General features: G+C 33.9%; 1 protein-coding gene across 1 annotated transcript in view; it reads left to right on the top strand.

Moving 5' to 3' along the window:
* The window catches only part of LOC145260524 (DNA repair protein XRCC3-like), a 313,200-nt gene that overhangs the window by 288,295 nt on the left and 2,232 nt on the right, over positions 1-22,673 (top strand). The window contains exons 5-6 of the mRNA XM_080118716.1: positions 11,559-11,710; positions 14,085-14,297. Of these exons, the coding sequence (XP_079974842.1) occupies positions 11,559-11,710; positions 14,085-14,297 (365 nt within the window). The remainder of the gene's footprint in view (positions 1-11,558; positions 11,711-14,084; positions 14,298-22,673) is intronic.

The following is a 22,673-nucleotide window of genomic DNA, read 5'->3' as shown; positions in this document are numbered from 1 at the left end:
TCAAAGAGTCCGAGCTGTCAAACGATACCAATTTTGCAATGTTGGTTGCGTGTGTCGAAAGTTTTAGCAAGACATACAAACATACACATTAACAGACGTTTGAGATTTATATTATAGAAGATGTATATGTATAGGATTAACTCCTAAACTAATGAGCTAATCATTATAAAAATAAGGTACACATGTTACTCAGCATGCTGTCTGGTTAGGCAATACAGTGATTAATGTGGGCACCTTATTTTTTTTAATGAATTTTTACATTTAGTGGGTATGTGCACCTCCCTAAACTCGTTTCCTTCCCAAGAAAAAAAAAATTTAAGATAATCGAAATACAAAATATTTAATAGAGAAAAAAATTGCTATGCATGCAAATTTTTATGTTGCAGTACAATTTTAACAGAACTGGGTCAGGTGTACGTGAGTGTAAATAACTAATAAATCTAGTGTAATTCTGTTTTTTGTAATTCAGAATATATATATATATATATATATTAGCTGTACCCCGTCACGCATTGCTGTGGCTAAGTTTGTTAAAATGGAACACATTCCTCAAGAAAAATTGCATTTTGTTCGTTTATTTACTTTTATTATTTTTTGCAATTTTTTTTTATCAATAAAAGTTGTTTTTCCCCCCCCCCAAATTAATTTTTTACCATAAAATGTTAGGTGAAAGTTTTTTTTTGTTTTTTGTTTTTTTCAGGAAAACTTGCACTTTTTTTTTTTTTTTTTTTAAAGAAATTTGGCAGTAAATGTTTCTTTTTGAAAACGGAATTTTTATTATAAAAAGAACGGATGAATGCTTTATATGAACATTGTAAATAGTTAGGTGAAAATAGAGAAATATTTTTTTTTTCAAGAGACTGTACAAATTTATTTTCAAACAGAAAACATGCTTCCATCATTAATTATGTAAAAAAATAAATAAAGTGTAAAACTTTCTGTTATTAATGTTTGCTAAAAAATAAATACAGTAAACCTCGCTGAAGTGTTAGCATATGCTGCATCTTAAAAAGTTGGTTCATGCTGACAATTAAATAAAATAAACGTTTAAAAATTAGTAAAAATAAGTAAAATCATGAATGACGGATCTTAGGGGGGGGCAAGTAAGTAGGAACAACACAATCATTTGTGTAAAATAATTAATATTCGAGAAATTGTAAACAATAACAAAAATACCTGATACCAAATGCAGTAAAATTCAAGTATCTTTTATACGTGCTGAAAATGTGTTTAAGTTATTTTTACTTCATTTCTTTTATTAAAAGTTGTCTTTCCAACAATAAACTGGTTGCATGTCGTTTAACCATTGGGGACTTCACTCTTGGAAAATTGTATAAAAAATCTATGACTATCACTAACTCTAAATTTGGGAGTGCAACTCGAACTTAGGGTTAGTGGTAGATAAGTCATTTGTTAGGTGTGTCAGAAATTTTGTGAAAAATATTGAATAATTCCACCCCGTTTTCCAAGCTTATAACTCCTCGAAAAATGTAATTCAAGCCCTAATTTTTTTTTTTCAATTAAAAGAGCAAGGACCAAGGTTTCATTTAAAAAAAAAAAAACAAAAAAAAAACGTGGTTTAAAAAAAAAAAAAGGTTTTAAGCATCGGACTTTACCGGTAAATTTCTAAAAAAACACTACTTTTTTTTTTGTTTTAAATTTGAATATATTATTTATTTATCTTCAATTTGTGATATATAACACTTTGGTGAGTGAATTAATTATTTACTTTTTAATAGACATTTCAAAATGGGAAGCGTGAATTAATTCGGTCCCCTGTCTTTCCAAGCTTATAACTACTCGAAAAATATAATTCAACCCCTACTTTTTTTTTGTTTCAATTAAAGGAGCAAGGACCAAGGTTTCATTAAAAAATAAAACAAAAAAAACAAAAAAAAAACAACGTGTTTAAAAAAATAAAAAGGTTTTAAACTTGGGACTTTACAGGTAAATTTCTAAAAAACACTACTTTTTTTTGTCTTAAATTTGAATATATTATCTTTTATATATTTGATCTTTTATCTTCAATTTGTGATATATAAAACTTTGGTGAGTAAATTAATTATTTACTTTTTAATAGACATTTGAAAATGGGGGGGGGCTTGAATTAAAAAAAAAACGTTTGTCTAAAATATTATATTCGGTTTATTGGAAAGAGCATAAAATTTCACATTGACCCTGAAAATATCGTAAAAATTGAATCAATAGAAAAATTTTGATAGATTTTTAAAGTTTAAAAATTGAAAATACTGAGCTTGTAAAATTCAATTAATTTTATTACTGTTTTTTAAAAAATAAAAAAATAATATTTCTATTACTTTTTATACAAGTTTAATAGTTTATTTTGGAAGTATAATCCATAAAGAAAATAAACAACCCACTTTTAAAAGAGAAATTACGAGTTTTTTATTTTTTATTCACAGTTTCGTGTTAGGGGTGTCAAAAATTCATACAAAAATTCTGATACAGCTAGTCATTTAAGGCTTACTCCTTAAGCGATAAGCAGACATTTGTTTATTATTATTTTTTTTATTCAATGTGTAAAATCCACTTTGAACAACATATTTGGAAATTAGAAAAACAAAAAAAACTTTGTTTTAGCATGTTAAAAGTATTTAGTTTGGTAGATAATTAAATTCTACTGTGTTTGGTATAAGTTTTTTTGTTTTTTTTTTGCTGTTGTTTCTTGCTTTTTAGAATTTTTGACTAAGGGGGGTTGCTAAGATCCTATTTTAAACTAAACTACGGAGGTTGGAATGCCCCCCCCCCTAAAATGTATGTGGAAAAATCGATTTTATTGCGAGATTTAAGAATGGTTAGCCGAAAAAAAGGTGAAAAACAAAACAAATAATCAATGAATAATTGTTACCAAAGGTAATAAATGCTACTTTTTTTACTTACATGAATGAGTGTATTGTATGGTTTAAAGTATTTTCAAGCGCTTTTCTTTATTTTTTAATCTAAAATTGCGGGTGTGTGGGTGCAAAATATCTCTAGATTTTCTAGAATTCCCCGCTAGATTGCAAACGAAATCTCCAGATCTAGCAGGAAAACCGCTAAATTGGAAACACTGGTCACGTGATGCAAGCGGTGATAAATAATTGTCCATAAATAAAAAAAAATGGCTTATCAGTACAAAGAAAACCACCTATTTATTATAGAAAAATTAAGTATAATGTTATAATTAAAAAGAGATATATAGAAACACGCATGAGTACAGTAAACATATTATACCAAAATGTCGAAGCAATCATTTATTTAGTTATTTAGACTATTAATTACGAACGAACCAAGAGTTACATTTATATATATATATATATATATATATATATATATATATATATATATATATATATGTACAATGATTGCTACTTCTTAACAGAAGTTTGCCATCTCTTCAGTGTGCATTTTTTAAATCTAGTTTTAATCCTACATGAAAGTACACATATGTGGCATATAAACTTTCCTTCTTGTAAAGGTGATCCCATGATAATATTGTGAATTCCTAAATGTCATGTCAGGCCACTTTTAGACTTGCAGATTAGACCAAAAATATGACAACTTAGCGTTGCTGGATATGTTGTAATAGCCTCTATAAAGACTGTCGTTCCTGTCTTCGATTGTGTGATTTCAGGTGATTTTACAAAACCAGCTTTTGACAAAAGGTAATCTGCCACATGTAGTGCATTTCAGTTCCTGTTGTAATTTCTCTGACATTATATTTTCATCCTGCTTTCTTAAAACACATTTTAAGACAGCAAGATCTACATGCCGCTCTTCAAAAATCTTACAACTTTCTCTGATGGTTTTTCTCCACAGTGATCAATCTTTCGCTTGGGCTTCTCAGTTATGTACATCCATCTCAAGTATTTTCAAGTTGTTTTTCAGAGAATCCTTAAACCTTTTTCTTGGTTTATGTTGTGGTCTTTTACCCCTATATATCTTGCCATAAAACAATTGTTTAGGAAGCCTCTTGACCTCCATCCTAACCAAGTATCCAGTCTAGCGCATCTGATTTTGAATGGTTTTCACTTCCATACTGTTACTATTTGATCATTCAAGAACCACAGTGTCAGGCGTTAGAGTCCTCCAGTTAATGTTAAGTATTCTCCGAATACAAATTTGTCGAAACCTTTCCAATAACTTGAGGTATCTTCTATATGTTGTCCAAATCTCTAACCCAGCATCTAAGCAATAATCTAATAGCAGCATAATGAGAATGCATGCTTCGTAAACACTTAGCTTTGTTTTTAATATGATTCCCTGATCTGACCACACACGTTTCTCCAGTTTGCCAAAAGAGACCAACTGTAATCATTAAAAACAAAAACATCCTTATTTCTTTTAAGCTTGAGTTATGATTTTGTTTGGAAGGAAAATTCTTTTGCTACAGAAGTGACAGAAATCACATGATTAATACTACAACCAATTTCAAAAGCAATCGCCAAATTCGGACAATAAGTGGATGATCATGACCTGTGGAGTAAATATACATGAATGCAAGTTGGCAATAATAGAGGTTAATTTGATTGTCACGCGATTAAGCTGGTTTTCATGAATTCTTGGGTAAAAGGGTTTCAAACAGAGCAGATTTTTAAAAAAAATTGTTTATTACATTTTCACCCCAAACAAGGCACATTGCCACTTTGATGTAGGGGGCTATTATCAGAGACATAAGCATCAGGGGTACTGTGTAGGGAGTTGGACAGCAAGATGTCGGTTCACGTTACACTTGAATTTTTGCATGTCAGTACAGTTGAGAAAGTAGGGATCCGGAAGGGAATTCCAAAGTCTAGCGGTTCTGGGGAAGAAACTACTGAAGTAGAAGGCTCTCTTACATCTAGGGATCTCAACTGTGAAGAGGTGAGATTTAGCTGTTTGTCGGGTTTGTCAAGGGTATTTACGTCGAGGAGGCACAAGTGCTTGCAGTTCGTCAAAACATTCACCGTTAAAGTACTTGTAGAATAGGCAGAGGGATGCAACATTTCATTGGTGGGAGAGGCTGAAGCTTAGATGACAGTTCAGGACCTATCAGATTGGCAAATCTCTTTTGAACCTTGTCTAGGAGCGAGAGACTAATGGCAGATGCACCAACCCAAATATGACAACAATACTCCATACATGGGCGAATGGTGGCCATATAGAGGTACAGGATACTTTCGGGTGTTAGTAGCTTTCTAGCACAGTAGAGAGAACCTACCTTCTTCGCAACGGTCCTGGCAATACTCTCAATGTAATTGTTCCAGCTCATGTTTCCTGTGAACATTAGGCCGAGGAGTTTAAAAGATGTACTTTCAGATAAAGAGTCATTGGCCATTGCTAGTGGTAGTAGAGATGGTTTCTTGCAATTATTGAAGAAAACAAGTTTAGTTTTGGCAGCATTGAATGTGACCATCCATTTCTGTCCCCATTCCACTACAGATTGGAGGTCATCCTCTAATGTTTCTGCCATTTCTTTAGATATGTGTTCATTTGTTTTCCTGTTGTGTCTGTTAAAGAGTGTGGTGTTGTTAGCATATATACCCATCTCACAGACAATTTTGTCAGGGAGGTCATTTATGAATATTCGGAATAATAGATGTCCAAAGATAGACCTTTAAGGCACTCATGCATTTATAACATATTGTTTAGATGTACGACCGTCAAATTTTTCTCTTATCTAAGAAGGATTTAATTATGTTACGTATTCTTCCAGTGATACTGTATGATCTGATTTTCCTGAGAAGACCTTCATGCCATACCCTGTCAAAAGCCTTAGATATATCTAGAGCTACCGCTCTACCCTCTGCCGCTTTGTCCAGTGAATGGTATATACGTTCTGAGATTACAATTAGGATGTCTGCTGTGGAACGGGCTTGCCTAAATCCATATTGTTGGTCAGTCAGAAGTTTAGCATTTGTAAGATGATGGACTAGAGCTTGGTTAATTATGGTCTCAAATATCTTGGCAAAAAGTGGGAGGAGGCTAATGGGGCGATAGTTTACTAGGTCAGTTCTTTCACCAGAATTCTTGAAAACTGATACTACAGAAGCAATTTTCCAGCAGGCAGGAAAGCAAGATTCATTAAGGCATTTGTTGTAAAGTTTGGAGAGAACTGGAGCTACTTCGGCAGAGCACTTTTTTAATAGCACAGCTGGGATGAGATCAGGTCCACATGCTTTTGCAGTGTCAAGATTTTTTATGATAGCATGCACCTGAGAAGGGGTGATTTTTCAGATCGTCTAGTGTGGTGTCTGTCCGCAAAGGAAAGTCAGGGAAGAGGTGGTTAGCAGGGTCCAGTGTGGAGTTGGAGGCAAACCGACTGGCAAGCATGTTAGCCTTCTCAGTTGCAGAGCAAACAACCTCATGGTTGTTGGATAATGGGGAAATTGTTGATTGCCCATTATTTACTACACTGTTGTAGATTTTCCAAAAGTCACGGGTTCCTAATTTCTGTACTTCGGTGCGTTTTCTGGTGGTTTCAGTAAATTCTCTCTTAGCTGTCGCTATTTCTTTCTTGCAGTTACTTCTGGCTTCTATATACTTCTGTCTGTTTGAACTGGACTTATGTTGGTTAAATTTGCGGTACGCATGCTGCCATTGCGCTACAGCAACTGCACAAGTAGAAGTAAACCATTGGGGAGAGTGGGGCTCGCTATATATAAAATTTTCGCGTGGGAACATGTGCTTCAATTGCCGTTTTGAACCATTCAGTGGTCTCATTTGTGCAATGTTCAGCAGGAAGTGAAAAGATATTTTGCCATGGGGCATCCCTGATGAGATCCCTGATGGCTTCTCAGTCAGCCTTTTTATAATATCTTATTGTTTTGAGCAGCGGCTCTTCAGCTTTGGCTCTAGAGTTTAGGGCGATTTCAACCATTACCACTGCATGATCGGCGTTCCCAAGTGGGCTGTGGGCATTTGTTACACAGTCATCGGGAACTGTGGTCAGAAACAGATCTAGAAGTGATGCGTGTTGTTCTTGCTGGTCTGGGAAACGGGTTGGAAACGTAACCATTTGTGATAGGGAATGAGATATAGAGAAGTTATGGGTTGTGCTACCAGCTGCGTCTGTGTAAGTTGAAAATCCAAGCCAGTTGCTGTGGTGGACATTGAAGTCACCAAATACATACACTTGTGCGCTAGTGTTGAGGGGAAAGTGCTGTATCTATGCTGTTAGAGACTTTGTTTATTAGGGTACAGTCCTAGGTCGAGGGAGAGCGGTAGAGAAAATAAAAGTAGCTAGCTAATGTTATGTTGCAGCTTTGGGGAATTTTGCAATATAGACAACAAAACAAAAAAGTGGTAAAAAAACAAACAAATGTTACCAGATGCCAGAAGTTTTTTTGTTTTAACTTATTTTGAAGCATTTATTTATTTTGAAACCCAAGTAGTATTGAGTCTTATATTAGAACAAGGAAAAAATGGCTGACACAAGATGGTCATCTGGGGAGGCTTGATAATCGCTAAAAAATCGAAAATTAAACAAAATACTAGTGGCATTTTTGGATGGAGTTTCTATCATTATTTTGTTTAATTTTCGATTTTTGAGCTCTCATGTCAGCCATTTTTTTTTCTTGTTATAATATAAGACTAGGAACTACTTGTATTTCAAAGTAAATAAATGCTTCAAAATAAGTTAAAACACAAAATCTTATCCAGCTAAATAGAAGAGAAACTTGTTTTGCTTTTAGTAACATTAATTTGTTTTGTGTTTTGTTTTTTAACCATTTCTTCATTTTGTTGTTTATACTTCAAAATACCCCATAAATTTTTTTTTTTAAATATATGGTACGGTGCAGCAAGATGATGGTAAAAATATTTGTCATTAAAAGAATGAAAGGATATTATTTTGTAGAAAAGAAAAAAAAATGGCTGTTGCCAATTGTGCATTTGAAAAAAGACAATTTGGTCAACACTAAAACACGTTTTTTCTTTTCCACTTTTTTTTTTTTGTGTGTGTGTTTTGCTTTGGTTTGATTGCTGTTGCCAAACATTGTATGAGTCATTATTTTTAAATTCTCTTGTCTTTGAATCTGTCTCTCCCTTTCACCCACTCATTTAGCCAATTTAAAGAAATTGCAGATGTGTGTGTGTGTGTGTGTGTGTGTGTGTGTGTGTGTGTGTGTGTGCACCATAAAGGATTTATTTACACTATTTATGACATTATGTATCAATGTGCATATTTACAAATTATTATACTAAAGCTGAGTCAATGAACGTTTGCTACCCTAAAGCTGCTTTTATATATATACTATCGGGGGTACCCGGCATTGCCTGGTTGTAGAAAGGTGGTGTAGGGGGCGGGGATCAAAACAACAGTAGGCACAGCGGATGGTGAAAGGTGTAAAAAAAAAAAAAAAGTGGTAGTAGGCAGACAGGTGCGAACCAGTAACGCAAAAGAGGAAAAGAAGGTGAAAAAGAACTTAACATCTTAGCTGATGCGTCCATCGTGCAACCAGAAGTCGTGAGCGTTGGAATTAAGGGTAGTCAATCAAAAGGAGATGATGACTTGCAAAAATGTTGACGCAAAAACCGACTCAGTTGAGGGTGAAGGAATTAATGTTTTTGGTCAATTTTTCGATATTTATCGTCTGAGAGATCAAGCTTTAAAACGATACTGATTTCATCACATTCTGACATGTCTGTCAGAAATTTTTGTGAGACATACAAACACACACACACACACATATTTTGCTTTTTATGTATTAAACTAGTGGGGGTACCCGGTGTTGCCCAAGTGTTTGGAGGTGTAAAAGAAAAAAAAAAGTGTTAGTAGTCAGGCAGGCTCGAACCTGTGACATGGTGATACGAAGGCAGAAAAGAAAGTGACAGAAAACGTGAGATTTTACCTCTGCATTATGAGGCCATAGAAAGTGAAAAACGTTCAAATTTAGCGATCAAAAAAGTTGACATGCAGAAAGTGAAAGTTAAGTGTATGAGCTCACGCAGGCAAAGAAATGAAATCATGCACTTTCCACTGTATTTGTTTCCCCATGATGGTGGGGGAAACCAACTCCCTCACAAGAGGGAAAGCTCTGGCAGTGTCTTAATGATTAGCAATTGTCTGATATGAAGGGTATTCCTCACAGTCCAAAGCTGATTGCCTTCAAAACATGCTGGCCACGAAGGCCAGTGAATCACTTTTCTTTTGATTCAGTTTCACTTTATTTATACGAGAAAGACAAACAAACACTGGAAACCAGTTTTTTGTTTAAAAACTCACTCAAAATAAATGTAGAGACAACCTCCATTCACAAATCGTAGATATTATGTTCTAGGGAGTATATAAAATATTATGATCTAGGGAGTATATAAAAAGTTCTAAAAAAATAGTAAGCTTCTCGAGACCCCTGCCCCCAAAAAGCCTTTGCTGGACATACAAAAACGCGTGCAACCGTTTTGTCTTTTGTATATATAGATGTCTTATTCTTACAGACACACACACACACACACACTTTAATCACACAAAATATATGCTAAAATAAGAGGTTAGTATAGTTTGCTTAAAACATTGTCTCATGTGTATAAAAAGGTAATTTATAGAAGGCAATACAATGCAAGAGTGTAACAGACAGACAAAAACTGAAGCAAATTAAGACATAATGGTAGAATAAGCTGTGTAGATGCAGTTACAGTTAATTTTATTTTCAGCATATATTGAAAACTCACCTGTGATGAAAACAACAGTTGTTGAAAGTGGCAAAAGAGTTAATAAATTCACCTACCTAGGTAACACAATTGATTTCAGTGTATGGCTGTGAAACATGGTCAATGACAAAACATCAAAATGACACAATCTTGGCTGCAGGAGAAAAATGTCAATCTTACTCTACCAACCTTTATGCGAAAGTTCATAAGGCAATAACGTCTCAACGGATTTGGTCATGTTGCTTGTTGTCAGTCATCTAAAATTCTTCAAAATTGACGTTGATGGCCTAAAGCTACGTGGTAGGCTGCTAAAGACATGGAGAGAATCAGTTGCTGACGACCTAATTCTAGCAGGTGGTATAAGTAAAATCGCAATAGACAGGAAAATTTGGAAGTTATTCATGAAACATCTAATCACATCATGAAACATCTTGACACAAGAAAACAAAAAAAGAATTGTAGGAGCACTAGGAACAGTCCCAAAGAACTTTGGAAAAAAAAAAAACAAGGAGAAATTAGAATTAAGGGGAAGACTGAGACTATAAACAAACAGTAAAGGAAAACCCTGAATGCAGAAACTAGCCCACATAAGCAACAAACACTAACCGACCAGATGGAAACTGCAACAAAAATATATAACCAAGAAAAATTAAGTTAAATATTCCCCACCAAAAAAAAATTGTATTGGCAAAATATCAAATAGTAGAGTCTTTCTCTACATCGTTACACATTTCCCCCATTGGCACAGTTATTAGTCTTTCTCTACATCGTTACACATTTCCCCCATTGGCACAGTTATTAGTCTTTCTCTGCATCGTTACACATTTCTCCCATCGGCACAGTTATTAGTCTTTCTCTACATCGTTACACATTTCTCCCATCATTTTAATACAACTCTGGAGACCGTTTTTGGTCCTCCAATCACAACATAACTTTCAACTCTTGATTTTGATAGCTTCTATTTAATTTTTACAAAAATGAAACATAATAGGTTCCTGTAATTGTGATAGTCTTTGCTAAGAACTCAGTCATCACTCCTCTATTCTAGTTCTAGAAGACTGTTAGCCGGACTTTGCCATTGGAGGGCTGCACCCTTGCTTTCTTTGGAGGTGGTGGATCCAAGTGATTTCACTTTATTGACTGAGTTTTTATTTCTGGATTATAGTAACAGACTCAGGTTTCATAATCAGATTTTTAAAAAATTTTGACTTATCTTCTTAGCATATCTTCAAATTCATCTTCGAGCACGCAATGCGTTTTTGCTTTTGGAAAGATGTCAGCAACCTGGAAATCCATCTATCAGATGCGTTATGCAAATTATCATGTATGATAGTTTCCACAGACTCTGTATTAATCCTGACCTCTTGAACTATTTGACATAGTCATGCATCGATTTTCCAAACTGACAGCCTGAACTCTGCTGACAGATATTTCATCAATGGCAGAAGGGGGGAGCAACCAGTTCTTGGAGCTATTTCTACCTGTTTCCAGCCATGTTTGCCACCATTTTACATGGTCATATGATGGGGCATCATTATCATTCATTTCTTTCATTTTATCAAAAGTCTACTGTGTTGTGCACTTTTTAAATACAAAAACTGGATTATTCTGCAATACTCAACAGGCTCCATTTCACAATTGACCCAGTTCAAACACCTATATATATCAAAAACCACAATTTGTTCATAACTATAATTTGTTATATAGCCCCTAGAGATATAAATCATTGCACATGCAAAATTTCAGCTGAATCGGACAGCAGTAGTGGGGCAAGGACATTAATTATTGAACGCCCCTCATATTACAGTGTGTACGTTAGTAAATCTAGGACTGAATATTATTATTATTATTATTACAGAATTAAATATCATTGTTCTAGCATCCCTAGAACTGACTGATGCTTCATCTCTTTCTGTTTATTTTTATAGACACAGTTTACATTTGTACGGAAGATGCATTTCCAAATAAAAGACTTTACCAGATAATTGAATCTGAAGAGACACGCAGCGTTTTCAAAAAACATTGTAAAGATGGCTACCATCCAGGAGATCATATTTATGTGGAGCACGTTGCTGATGTGGTAAGCACAAAATCATTCCAGTTTCTTTCCTTTCTCAAGCACATTCAGAAGGAAGCAGTAATAATACTTAGATGAGGGTTTATCAAAATAAGATTAGAATTGGAAATTTTTTATGAAAATAAGAGAATGGAAACTTCCATTTAGAAGTTAAATTCTTATGTATTAGCAACTCTCCTTCAGTAGCTATTATATTAGCTAGTGTGAATTCTGACAAGGGTCACATTGAGTGCATGATAATAACCAAGATCTGTAAAGCAGAATTGTTCTCGGAGTTGAATGAAAGTTTAGTGATAAAGTAGGAGAGCTAAAATGCTGTAGACAAAACAAGAGTTGAATGATATCACATTTCTGGACAAGAGAAAAGTAAAGTTTTCAAATCAGTCCTCTCCAGGAAGCCATGCAAATGAGACAGTATATAGAGAATGTAGAAAACCGTGAATGTTACTTCGATGTCTATCTATGTCACTCATTTCATTTCAGTTAGAAAGTTAATAATTATTTATTTCTTAAAATTAAGATAGCATTAGTCTCTCTCCTAAGTCTATTCTCTCCAAATAAAACTTTGTAGAAAATTCTGCAAACGTCTCTCTTGTCTTTCCTGCATAAAAAGTTTTATTTGTTTTAGTTAGACAAGATGATCAACAGCCACTCATGTAACAGTAATGAAGAAAAACAGCAATGATGAAGAGAATAAAAAAAAAATAGCACATATAATCCCCATTTATTGTAATAGAAGATACTACTCACACAGGCAGCAGTGACTCTATTTAGTCTATCAGATAACAGGATTGGGGAAGGAAAAAGAAGAAAAGAAAAACTTAAGTTTGTAGGTGGGTCCATATGGCATTAATTTGCATGTGAGGGGAATAGCAGCTATAAAAGGACGAATTGGAGAGAGCAAAGAGTAAAGTTTTTGACAGCCGAGAGAGAGACAGCAGAGACATTGAAAGTTGCTATTGTAGATTACGGTTTAAATTAAGAGGAGTTGGTACGAATTGCGGCGTTGGTGAGAAAGAAATTCTGACTATTTTATTTTTTCATTACATGTATGTATAAAGACTTTTATTTGGTTTATTGATTACTCATTAATAAAAAAATAACAGTCAGATGTTAGGAATACATGTCAGGATATGACGTCACGAAGAGGAAGTTCAAAATGAAGATGTAACAAACAAGAGAGAAAAGCGTCTTTTTCAAATGTTCAATGCAGTGCTGGATGCATCGTGGTAACTTATCTTTAGAGGATTGCCTTTCACTTAAGTAATGTAGTATGCATGTGGACATATTCCGTTTGCATTTTGTCATATAAAAATATTACATTGGTTTATGTTTTCAAAATCCAAAAAGATTTGGTACTTTTGCAGAATAAGATGCTATTGTTTTATGTAAAACGTCAGAAGGTGCTGAACAAAAAGTTTCATGATTTTTTTTTTTTTTTTTCATGCAAACGCTGGCCAATTTTTTCACTGACAAATATATTATTTCTTTTATTACAAAGATAATTCAATGAAAAATTAATTGAAAGTAATCAAAAACTGTTGGGTTTTTTTTTTTTGTTCTTACAAAAAAATACAATGAATAATTATTGGACAATTGTTACAAAACTTTAAGAAAATTCAAATTCAAATCAAGAAAAAAATCATTGTAAATTAAGTTCCATCAGTAAATATTTATTTTGTGAATAATAAACAACTGATAGTAAACAAAAAATTATTTTTTTATATGTTTTTTCCTTTATTAATAATTTTTAATTTAATTTTCCACATCTAATGGATACCGTAATATTTAGTTTGCTGCACCTTATAACAAAGGTTCATATAAAATTTCAGTCAGATTAGTCAAGTAATTTCCAAGAAAAAGTGGAATGGACAGACAAATTGACAGACTAAGAGAAATGTAATATAGATACTTTAAATAAGTTTCTCTCTTTACATTATATATTTTTTAACATTCTATTTTTGAGTGTTATTGAAGAGAGAATTAAATGTACTGTTTTTACAGGGATTGAACTCCTGATTTTCAGAATTTTGGTATTTAATATACCCACTCGCTCCTAGCTTTACTTCTATTCAAACTTCATTGTCACCTGTAAATATTCAGTAGTGATTGGATGGACTATAAGATGCAGTTACTGATGATTTAAAATAAAAAAACATTCATATTATTTGGATTATTCGGATTACTGTTATCTTGAGTGTTATTTTCACAATATTTCAGTTAATGTAACCTCCGGTCTTCTTCAGATGTATCTCCCAAGAAAGCATGGACTAGACAAAGTGACAGACTAAAAGAAATATAATATGTTTTATTCTCATGGCAGAAGTACACATAATTTTTAATGTTGATATAAAATAAGTTGTGTTTTTTTTTTCAGGAAGGACTGATCCGATTTCTGAAAATGAAGTTACCAGCTCTGATTAAAAGGGGAAAAGTTAGGCTTGTGGTGCTCGATTCAATTGCAGCTGTGTTCCGGTGTGAATATTCTATTCATGAGTCAATCGCACGTGCAAAACATCTATCCATCATTGCCAGAGAGTTGCATCATCTGTGCACAATCCATAATATTCCCATCATCTGCGTGAATCAGGTAATAAAATAACAAATGTACGAGTTATCTAATTCTTTCAAACACTACATTCAGTTTTCCTTAATCTATTTAAGCTATTGAAAATAAAATCAATTTGAAGACAGCTTGATACATACACACAAAAATGATTCTTATAAAGAGATATGTTTTTTGAAAGACATTTTTGAGGATAAATGAAAATATGTTGTTTTGTAATTTTATTCATTAAAGTCTCCTTCAATTTCAATACTGGCTTTAAAGTTAAATTGTAATTACCTACATGCTATGATCAGGTGGTTCTTGTTCATATCGAACATTAGGTGCTTGTGCATTATAATGAGATTTAAAAAAATTTAAGTAAGTTTAAATAAGGAAATTAAACTTTATTTATGAAAAACATCTCTCTTGTCCATCATGTTTTAAACAAAAAAGAAGATAACAATTCAAACTTGCAAGATTTATGTTGTTAATGCTTACAAATTTCCATTAATCGCTTAGAGATGATTTTCTTTATAAATATAAAACTACTTGATTTTTGGAATATAATATTTTGGAATATGATATTTTCGTTTTGTCACAGGTACGTACATCATAGAGATTTTTCTTTATTTTTGTTTTTTTAATATAGGGAGAATTCTGGACATGAACCTATTTTTGTCTTAAAAATTGAAAATTTGATTTGATTTGATGAGATTTGATATTAGTCTGAAACCAAACCTATGCTACTACTTCTATTTATATACTATTGTAGTATCCTTTGATACTTAATTCAGCAAGAGGGTAGTATCTATCCTCTCATCATGAGACCAATCTCCCAAGCATTACCCCCTCCTCCTTTGAAGGGAGTAGTTTAGCATCTGTTCTCACAGGCATTATTTGCTCTTTTGGAGAGTGGTCAATGTAGTATATGCTTATTCGTTGAGATACTATCCTCCCATGAATTACCTCCTCCTTTGGAAGGGGGAGAGGATAATTGACATCAATAAGAAATTTTCACAATCAGTTCTTCATTAGCAAACTTAATACTTGGAAAAAATATACGACTAAAGAGAGCATATTTTTACTAGTCCACTTCTACAGTAGCATCCAAAACTAAGAGACAAAATTTTAAAATCTAGTATTTGTTAGAAATAACAACTGTGAAAAGCTGAAATTTTGACAACTAGTAGTCATTATCATCCATAATAACATACTAAAATTTGAATCATTTGCAAAGGATAGAAAAATAATTATAACAATTACTACCTCCAGTCGGAAATAGTTGGTGCACAAAAATTTTCAGTTTGGTCGGAAATACTTGGTGCATACAAGTTTCAAGTTTTATAAGGCAGTACTTTTGAAAGGAAATACAGGTTAACCAAATAATTATACTTAATTAAATTGACAATTGATTGTACGTGCATTCTTACAATGTATGATTAAATGAATATACAAAAAAATAATGCAAAAAGCTAAAACATCTAACTATTTATTCAATTGTGTTAATTTACTTTTCAATTCTTCTGATATCAAAATTGAAGTGGGAAGTTTTCCTTTTCTTTCTAGCTGTGCTTTTGACATATGCTGAAGCCTGTAATTGTTGCCACCATCAGCCAAAATTATTTGTTCCATTGTCTCCTGCAATGTCAGGAAAACGTTGTTCAACTTTGATTTTTCTAATTCTTGAAAGCTGGTTTCAACTGCTTCAATTAATTCATCAATATTCTTTGGAGCCTTTTGGTGTTGAATGAATTGTATTGTATTGAAGTAACCTAGGTCAAGCACATTCAAATCTGGACTGTTTGCAGGCTGGTTAACCAGTTCAATGTTCAGCCCTAATCTCTCCGATTCTTGTTTGAACACTGTGTCTGTTGGATGTACGTGTGGCTTAGCATTGTCTTGTTGAATTATGATTCGTTGTGTAATGGATCCACTTGGCCATTTGTTCCATGTGGAAACAAGGACCTTTTCAACAAGGAATTCATGAATCTGAATTTTCGTGATTGTATCCATGACTTTAGTTACCATTGTTCCAGCAGGCCTGTTTCTGCTGTTACGTTTAGCCGCCTCTTGTTTGACAAATGGCCAAATTCCAATCTTCCCGTCAAAGTAATATTTGCGATGTGGATCCCAACGGGGTCGAGCCACAGCAGCAAGAAACATTACTTTTGTAATGAAACACTTGCTTTTAGTGGTTCTTAAAGGGTTATGTTCGTCTTTGCCTAAATAAAATGTCCTTCCATTTTGCGTCATGTAAAACCATTTCTCATCAATATGTATGACATCAAACATTTCTCTAAAAGTTCCTCAATTTAAATCCAACTGCGAACGGCAAAAATCAACGCAACATTTCATGTTTTCTATCGTGAGAAGCAGTTTTACAGCATTTGAATGTGCCCGAATTTTGCCATCTTTCATCTTTGCAATCAACGTTGTCTTAGGTATTCCATATGCTTGAGCAGTAAACCTCAAAGTGGTTCTTTTTCTCAAGAGAATGGTGTTTATTTTTGCCAACTGTGAACTATAGTCCTTCTTTTTTCGGCCACAGAGAAACTTGCAGCTCAAAGAATCCATTGGCACCGATATATCGAACATACTGTCTAGTGCTCGTGACCAAATTCTACCTACAGTATTTCTTCCTATACCGAATTTTGTGGCAACGTCTTTGATTGCACCTTGTTCTAGGATGCACCCTTTAGACCTTTGTAGCAACGCTGGCAGAACTGCTGTTCTTGAATTTGTCAGTTCTCTCTTATCACTTGTTTTTACCTTCCACATTGGCATCAACTACATTTTCCATATTTATATAGCCACTGCAGGTATTTTTAAAAATAGATTATATAACAGTCAACAAAGTAATGTGCATAGATTAAACTCTAAATGACTTTTAGAACGAAAACTGTTCTTTTTCAATTAAGCACGCTCTAAAGTACTACCAGTTACCCCCTAAAACATTGAAATGGTGCATGACAAAACCTAAAACGCGGAGTTTTAATTCTGCACCAACTGTTTTCAACCGGAGGTAGTATTTATTTATTTTCAAAATAGGAACGTCCAAAAATAAGGGACAAAATTGAGAAAAACAATGTAAACAGCCAAAAAACAATAAAAATACATGTACAATCAATATTTAGTAAATGAGCCCTTGCTCTCAATGACAGCTGTACATCTTCGACTACAAGAACGAATCAGTTCTTGACAATCCTCGATACTAATTTTAGACCATTCTTCTTGAAGCCTCACCCACAAATCCTCTGTGTTAATGGGATTTCTTTTCATAACTTTCACTCCTAAGGTCTTCCAAAGATTTTCTATTGGATTTAAGTCAGGACTTTGCGGTGGCCAATCCATAATTTCAAAATCTTGCTCGCAAAGGTAACTCATTACCACCTTTGCCTTGTGACATGGGGCATTATTATCTATATATATAAAAGCGAAAATGTGTGTGTATGTATGTTAGCTTGTTGCTTGTTGTGTATGTCCGAGAAAGGCGCTTTTCCGAGAAGCGATCGGTCGACTCACTTCTTCTTAAAACTTTTTATATCACGTCTAAATGATAATATCTACGAGTTAACAACAGGGTTCGCCTGGCTATTTAATTTGCTCTTCTTTGAAAAGATAAATATTCAACATTTTTCGATCGCCGCACGTGCATTAAGCTTTTTCCTATAATAAAAGCGAAACTAATTCTGGCGGCAGAGTTCCGGTCGCGATCGCCGGAAACGTCCGAAAGCAATCAGCTTTGATCAATGTGGAGTTCTCCTTATATCAGATAATTGCTATTCAATTTGGACCATCCCCTTTTTATCGGGGAGCTGGTTTTCCCCACAACATCTTGGGGAAACAAAAAAAAAAATCCTGCCCCGCAGTAAATAAAATACTGCCCCAGTCAAAGTTGACTTCATTACGTACGAGCACCTGCCAAGTTTTAATACTTAAATAAATTCAAACATGTTTCCATTACTATTTCAGGGTGGCCCAGTGGTTAACGTCGCACGTGTTTTTTTCACACTTTAATTTCCAACTTCAACTCAAGGGTTCGGGTTCGATCCTTCATACTTACCTACCAAAACTCTTTTTTTATTTTACCCCCCCCCCCGACACACACACACCCGGGTGTTTTGATTTACCCAAAAACCACACACACCTCCAAACACTCGGGCAACGCCGGGTATCCCCCCGCTAGTCTTACATAAAGTTAGTCCTATCGAAACCTGAATTCTGTATGATTGGCACAACATGATCTTGAACAATGTTTTTATAGATTTATGTGTTTACACAAGTTTGTAATCGGACAAGAGGCCTTGTACCTTGGCTAGAAAACATTCCAAATATCATGACGCTTCCACCCCCAAATTGACAGTTTTCTTAGTACACTTTGCACTTAATCTTTCATGAATACATCTCTTTACATTGTTTTTTCCATCATTTCCAAATAAATTAAACTTGCTTTTATCACTGAAAAATACTTTTGCCCAATTTTCATATGTCCAAATTACATACCTGTTTGCAAACTCTAATCTCTTCTTATTCTTCGAACTAACAAGTGGTTTCTTTCCTGGGATTCGATTAAACAGCCCTATTTCTTGCACTCGTCTAGAAACAATCTGTCTTGACACATTAACACATGAGGTACTATCCATAACCCTTTTAATTTCTGTGCAAAACTTAAAACAGTCCTTTAATGACATACGCTGCATTATTCAATCTTCTCTTGCCGAAGTTTTGTGGGATCTGCCGGTTTTAAAATCACTAACTATTTTGCCAGTATCATTGTAGGATTTAACAACCCTGCCCACAACATTCTTGGAACATTTCACTTTCTCTGAAATCTCTCTAAGGGTGTGTTTTTCCTTGTGTAGCTTCACAATAGCTTTCTCACAGAGTAATCAAGTTTTTGGCGTTTCGGCATGGTGCCGGCTGATGAAACATTTACAAATGACTAAGTAAGACTTATTCTTTAGAGGAAATCAAAAAATTTTAATATAGCATACTGTTTACATTATTTTTCTCAATTTTGTCCCTTACTTTTGGACGTTCCTATTTTGAAAATAAATAATTGTTATAATTCTTTTTCTATCCTTTGCAAATGATTCAAATTTTAGTATGTTATTATGGATAATAACGACTACCAGTTATCAAAGTTTCATCTTTTCACAGTTGTTATTTCTAACAAATATTAGGTTTTAAAATTTTGTCCCTTAGTTTTGGACGCTACTGTACATGTATATAATATAAGCAGCATTTCCTCTGTTTTTATGGCTGTTTGTATTTTCAATTTTTTGTTGTAAAGAAAAGATACTATACTTTAAATTATTTATTTGCAAAAAATATAAAACAGTTTACATTTTAAACATTTTAGGTACAAGGCCATTCAAAAGTTTCAGAAAATGTCTATATCTCAACACATTGTAGACTCCATTGCAAAGAAAACCAAGACAAGGAATAACTCTACTTATTTATTTTCCTTGAAACGTCAGCATTTATTTCCAGGTACTTTCCCAAATAAAATGTAATCCTCATCATCGGTTTGCACACATGTTCTTCTTTTTATAATCTTTTTCTTTGCCTTGCCATGATATCACTTTGCACATGGCTCAGTCATTTGCATACAGCTGCCACACGTCCACATTGTTACACAAAAAGCCATGAAAAAGTTTTTTGGTTTTTTTTGTGAATAGGCATTTTTAAAAGAATAGAAAAAAATCTATATGTTTTTTTTTTTTAAATAAATAATTTTACATTTAATTTATTCATACCAATAATATTGTACAGTCTGCATTCATGCTTGACATTTATAAAAAGGAAATATGTTGTACTTTTAATTTATTCATATCAATAATATCTGAATAATAATAAACTGTTTAGGTTGGGTCTAGTCTATTATATAAATGAACTATTGGGGGTGCCCGTCGTTGCCTGGATGTTTGTAGATGTGTTGAGAAAAAGAAAAAGGCTCGAACCATGACGCGAAGGTGGAAAAGAAAGTGAAAGAAAAGCTGACATCTTACCGCTACGCTATGATTCCACAGGAATTGAAAAGCGTTCAAATTTAGCGATGACAATCATAAAGTTGACTTGCAGAAATGGATAGTTAAGTGAATGAGTTCACGCAGGCGCAGAAATGAACGTCTGGCTTAAGTTAAGAATCACACACTTAACTCTGGCTCTAGTTTCTGCCGTATCTGTTTCCCCAAAAACCATCTTCCTCCAAAAAGGTGGAGCTCTAGCAGTGTCCAAATGAATAGTAATTGTCTGATATGAAGGGTTTCTCCCACATTGATCAAAGCTAAATGCCTTTCTTGGCGTCCCGACCAAGAAGTCCGGCGAATGATTTTATTTAATGCTGGAAATCTTTTTGGGGTTTGTTTACTTTGTTTCAATGCGGGGCAGTTTTCGCTTCCCCATCCCCAAAATGATGTTGGGTAGAAACCGGTTCCCCATTTAAAGGGGATTGTCCAGAAGATCAAAGCTGATTGCTTGTGGACGTTCCCGGCGCGGTGCCAAGAACACCATGTTAGCTTTGAATTAGTTTCGCTTTTTATACGACAAAGGCCAATCAACATGTGAGAAGCCAAAATAGCAATAATTTTGTAAAAGTTTGTAAAAGTAAGTAAATCTAGATGCTACGCACTTTCCCAAATCGTAGATATTATTATATAGGGGGTATATAAACAGTTGTAAACGATAGTACCCCCCCCCGAGCGTGTGTGAAAGAAGTCTTTGCAAGACATACACGAAATGGTCACACACATTTTGCCTTTATATATATAGACTAGCGGGGTACCCGGCATTGCCCGGGTGTTTGGAGGTGTGTGTGCTGTTAAATAAAAAAGAAACGGGGGGGGGGGGGTAGGATTGAACTCGAAGCCCTGAGGCGAAGTTTGAAAATAAAATCGGCCAGCCAGAATGAGTTACTGAAAGATGTTTGAATTTATTTAAGTAAGAACCAAATTGACAGGTGCGCACATGGAAGTCGTAGAGTGTTACGACGACGACGTAAGCAATAGCTATTCAGCAAATAAGGTCAATGATGTCAAATGAGGTTTGTTTGTTATAAGCGAAATAAAAAAAGAAAACATAAAAACGAACGTTAAAACTTAAGCGGGGAGGGGGGTAATCAAAACATTGAAAAAAAACAAAAAAAAAACTAAGGTAAGGCAAACGAACGATGTTAAATGTAAAAATCGAAAAAACAAAAAAGAAGAAAACAGAAAAACGAACACGTGAAAAATGGCTTAAATAAGCCTGTTTCGATATTAAAATTTAAAAAATCGGTGGGTACCTGGGTGTTTTTGGATGTGTGGTCAGGGGTGGATAAGTGAAGTAAAAAAAAAAAAAAAAAACGAAAAACAAACGTTACATGAAAAATGGCTTAAATAACACTGGTTCAATATTTAAATTAAAAAAATCAAAAAAAAAAAGAAAAGAAGACATCTCACACCACGATTCGAACAGAAAACGTTTAGATAACGAACCAACGCACTAACCAACTGAGCGTACATGAAATTTAGTCAGTTTTTCAACTATTTAAAGTAAATCAGGTCATGAAGTCATCTGACGGATGTGTAGAACTTGTCGTCGTCATGAGAGGACCGTTTTTGTTGACACCTGTCGAAAATTGTCGATGTTGGGGTGAAAAAATGAACATTTTTGGCCGATTTTTGCGAAGGATGGAGCTTCAATATGATACCGAGTTTGTGAATTTTTGTTGTGTCTGTCGAAAGTTTTTAGCGGACACACAAACACACATACAAACATACATACATTTTCGCTTTTATATTTATAGATAGATATATTGCTGCTGGGCATCCTGTGGGCGTTCAGCATGAATGAAGACACCATCATATTATTCTAGCCTTTTTGTTAAAACTGTAACAATATTTATCTAAGCAAGTCTATATATTAATACAGTAGTGTGTAGAACAATAAAAAGAGGTGAGTTATTCATTTTTCTTATTTAGTAAACATGACCGTTAAAAAACAATATAAAGTAGTAATTTCAAAAATAAAAAAAATAGATGAATTGAGTGCCATCATCTATAATCGAAAATGAAACCAAAACTTATGAAGAATTCTTCGCAATGAAATTTGCCAGAAAGTGTGACACACAAAAGAACACACACGCTGTCGTATTAATATATAGATAATGAAAAAGAAAGGAGAGAATATCGTCCACTTATTATTTTTTTAAAATGAAAACAAGAGAGTGATATATGAAATGATGAGAAGAGAGAGAGGAGAGAAGAATATAGAGAGAGAAAGATAGGGAACGAGGTAAGTTTTAAAAGAAATATGTTACACACAGTTTTTAACTCTTCTGTTTTGTTTCTGGAGTTTTGAGATGAGGATTAGTAATTTTTTATTATTTAAATTGTTTGGACTACTTTTTTCATCTTTAGTGTTATTTTTACAACG

Source organism: Euprymna scolopes, chromosome 36, assembly GCF_053919585.1.
Source record: "Euprymna scolopes isolate OS-2025 chromosome 36, ASM5391958v1, whole genome shotgun sequence".
NCBI classification, from domain to species: Eukaryota; Metazoa; Mollusca; class Cephalopoda; order Sepiida; family Sepiolidae; genus Euprymna; species Euprymna scolopes.
The sequence above is the reverse complement of the archived record's forward strand: the minus strand, read 5'-3'. Positions and strand labels throughout refer to the sequence as shown.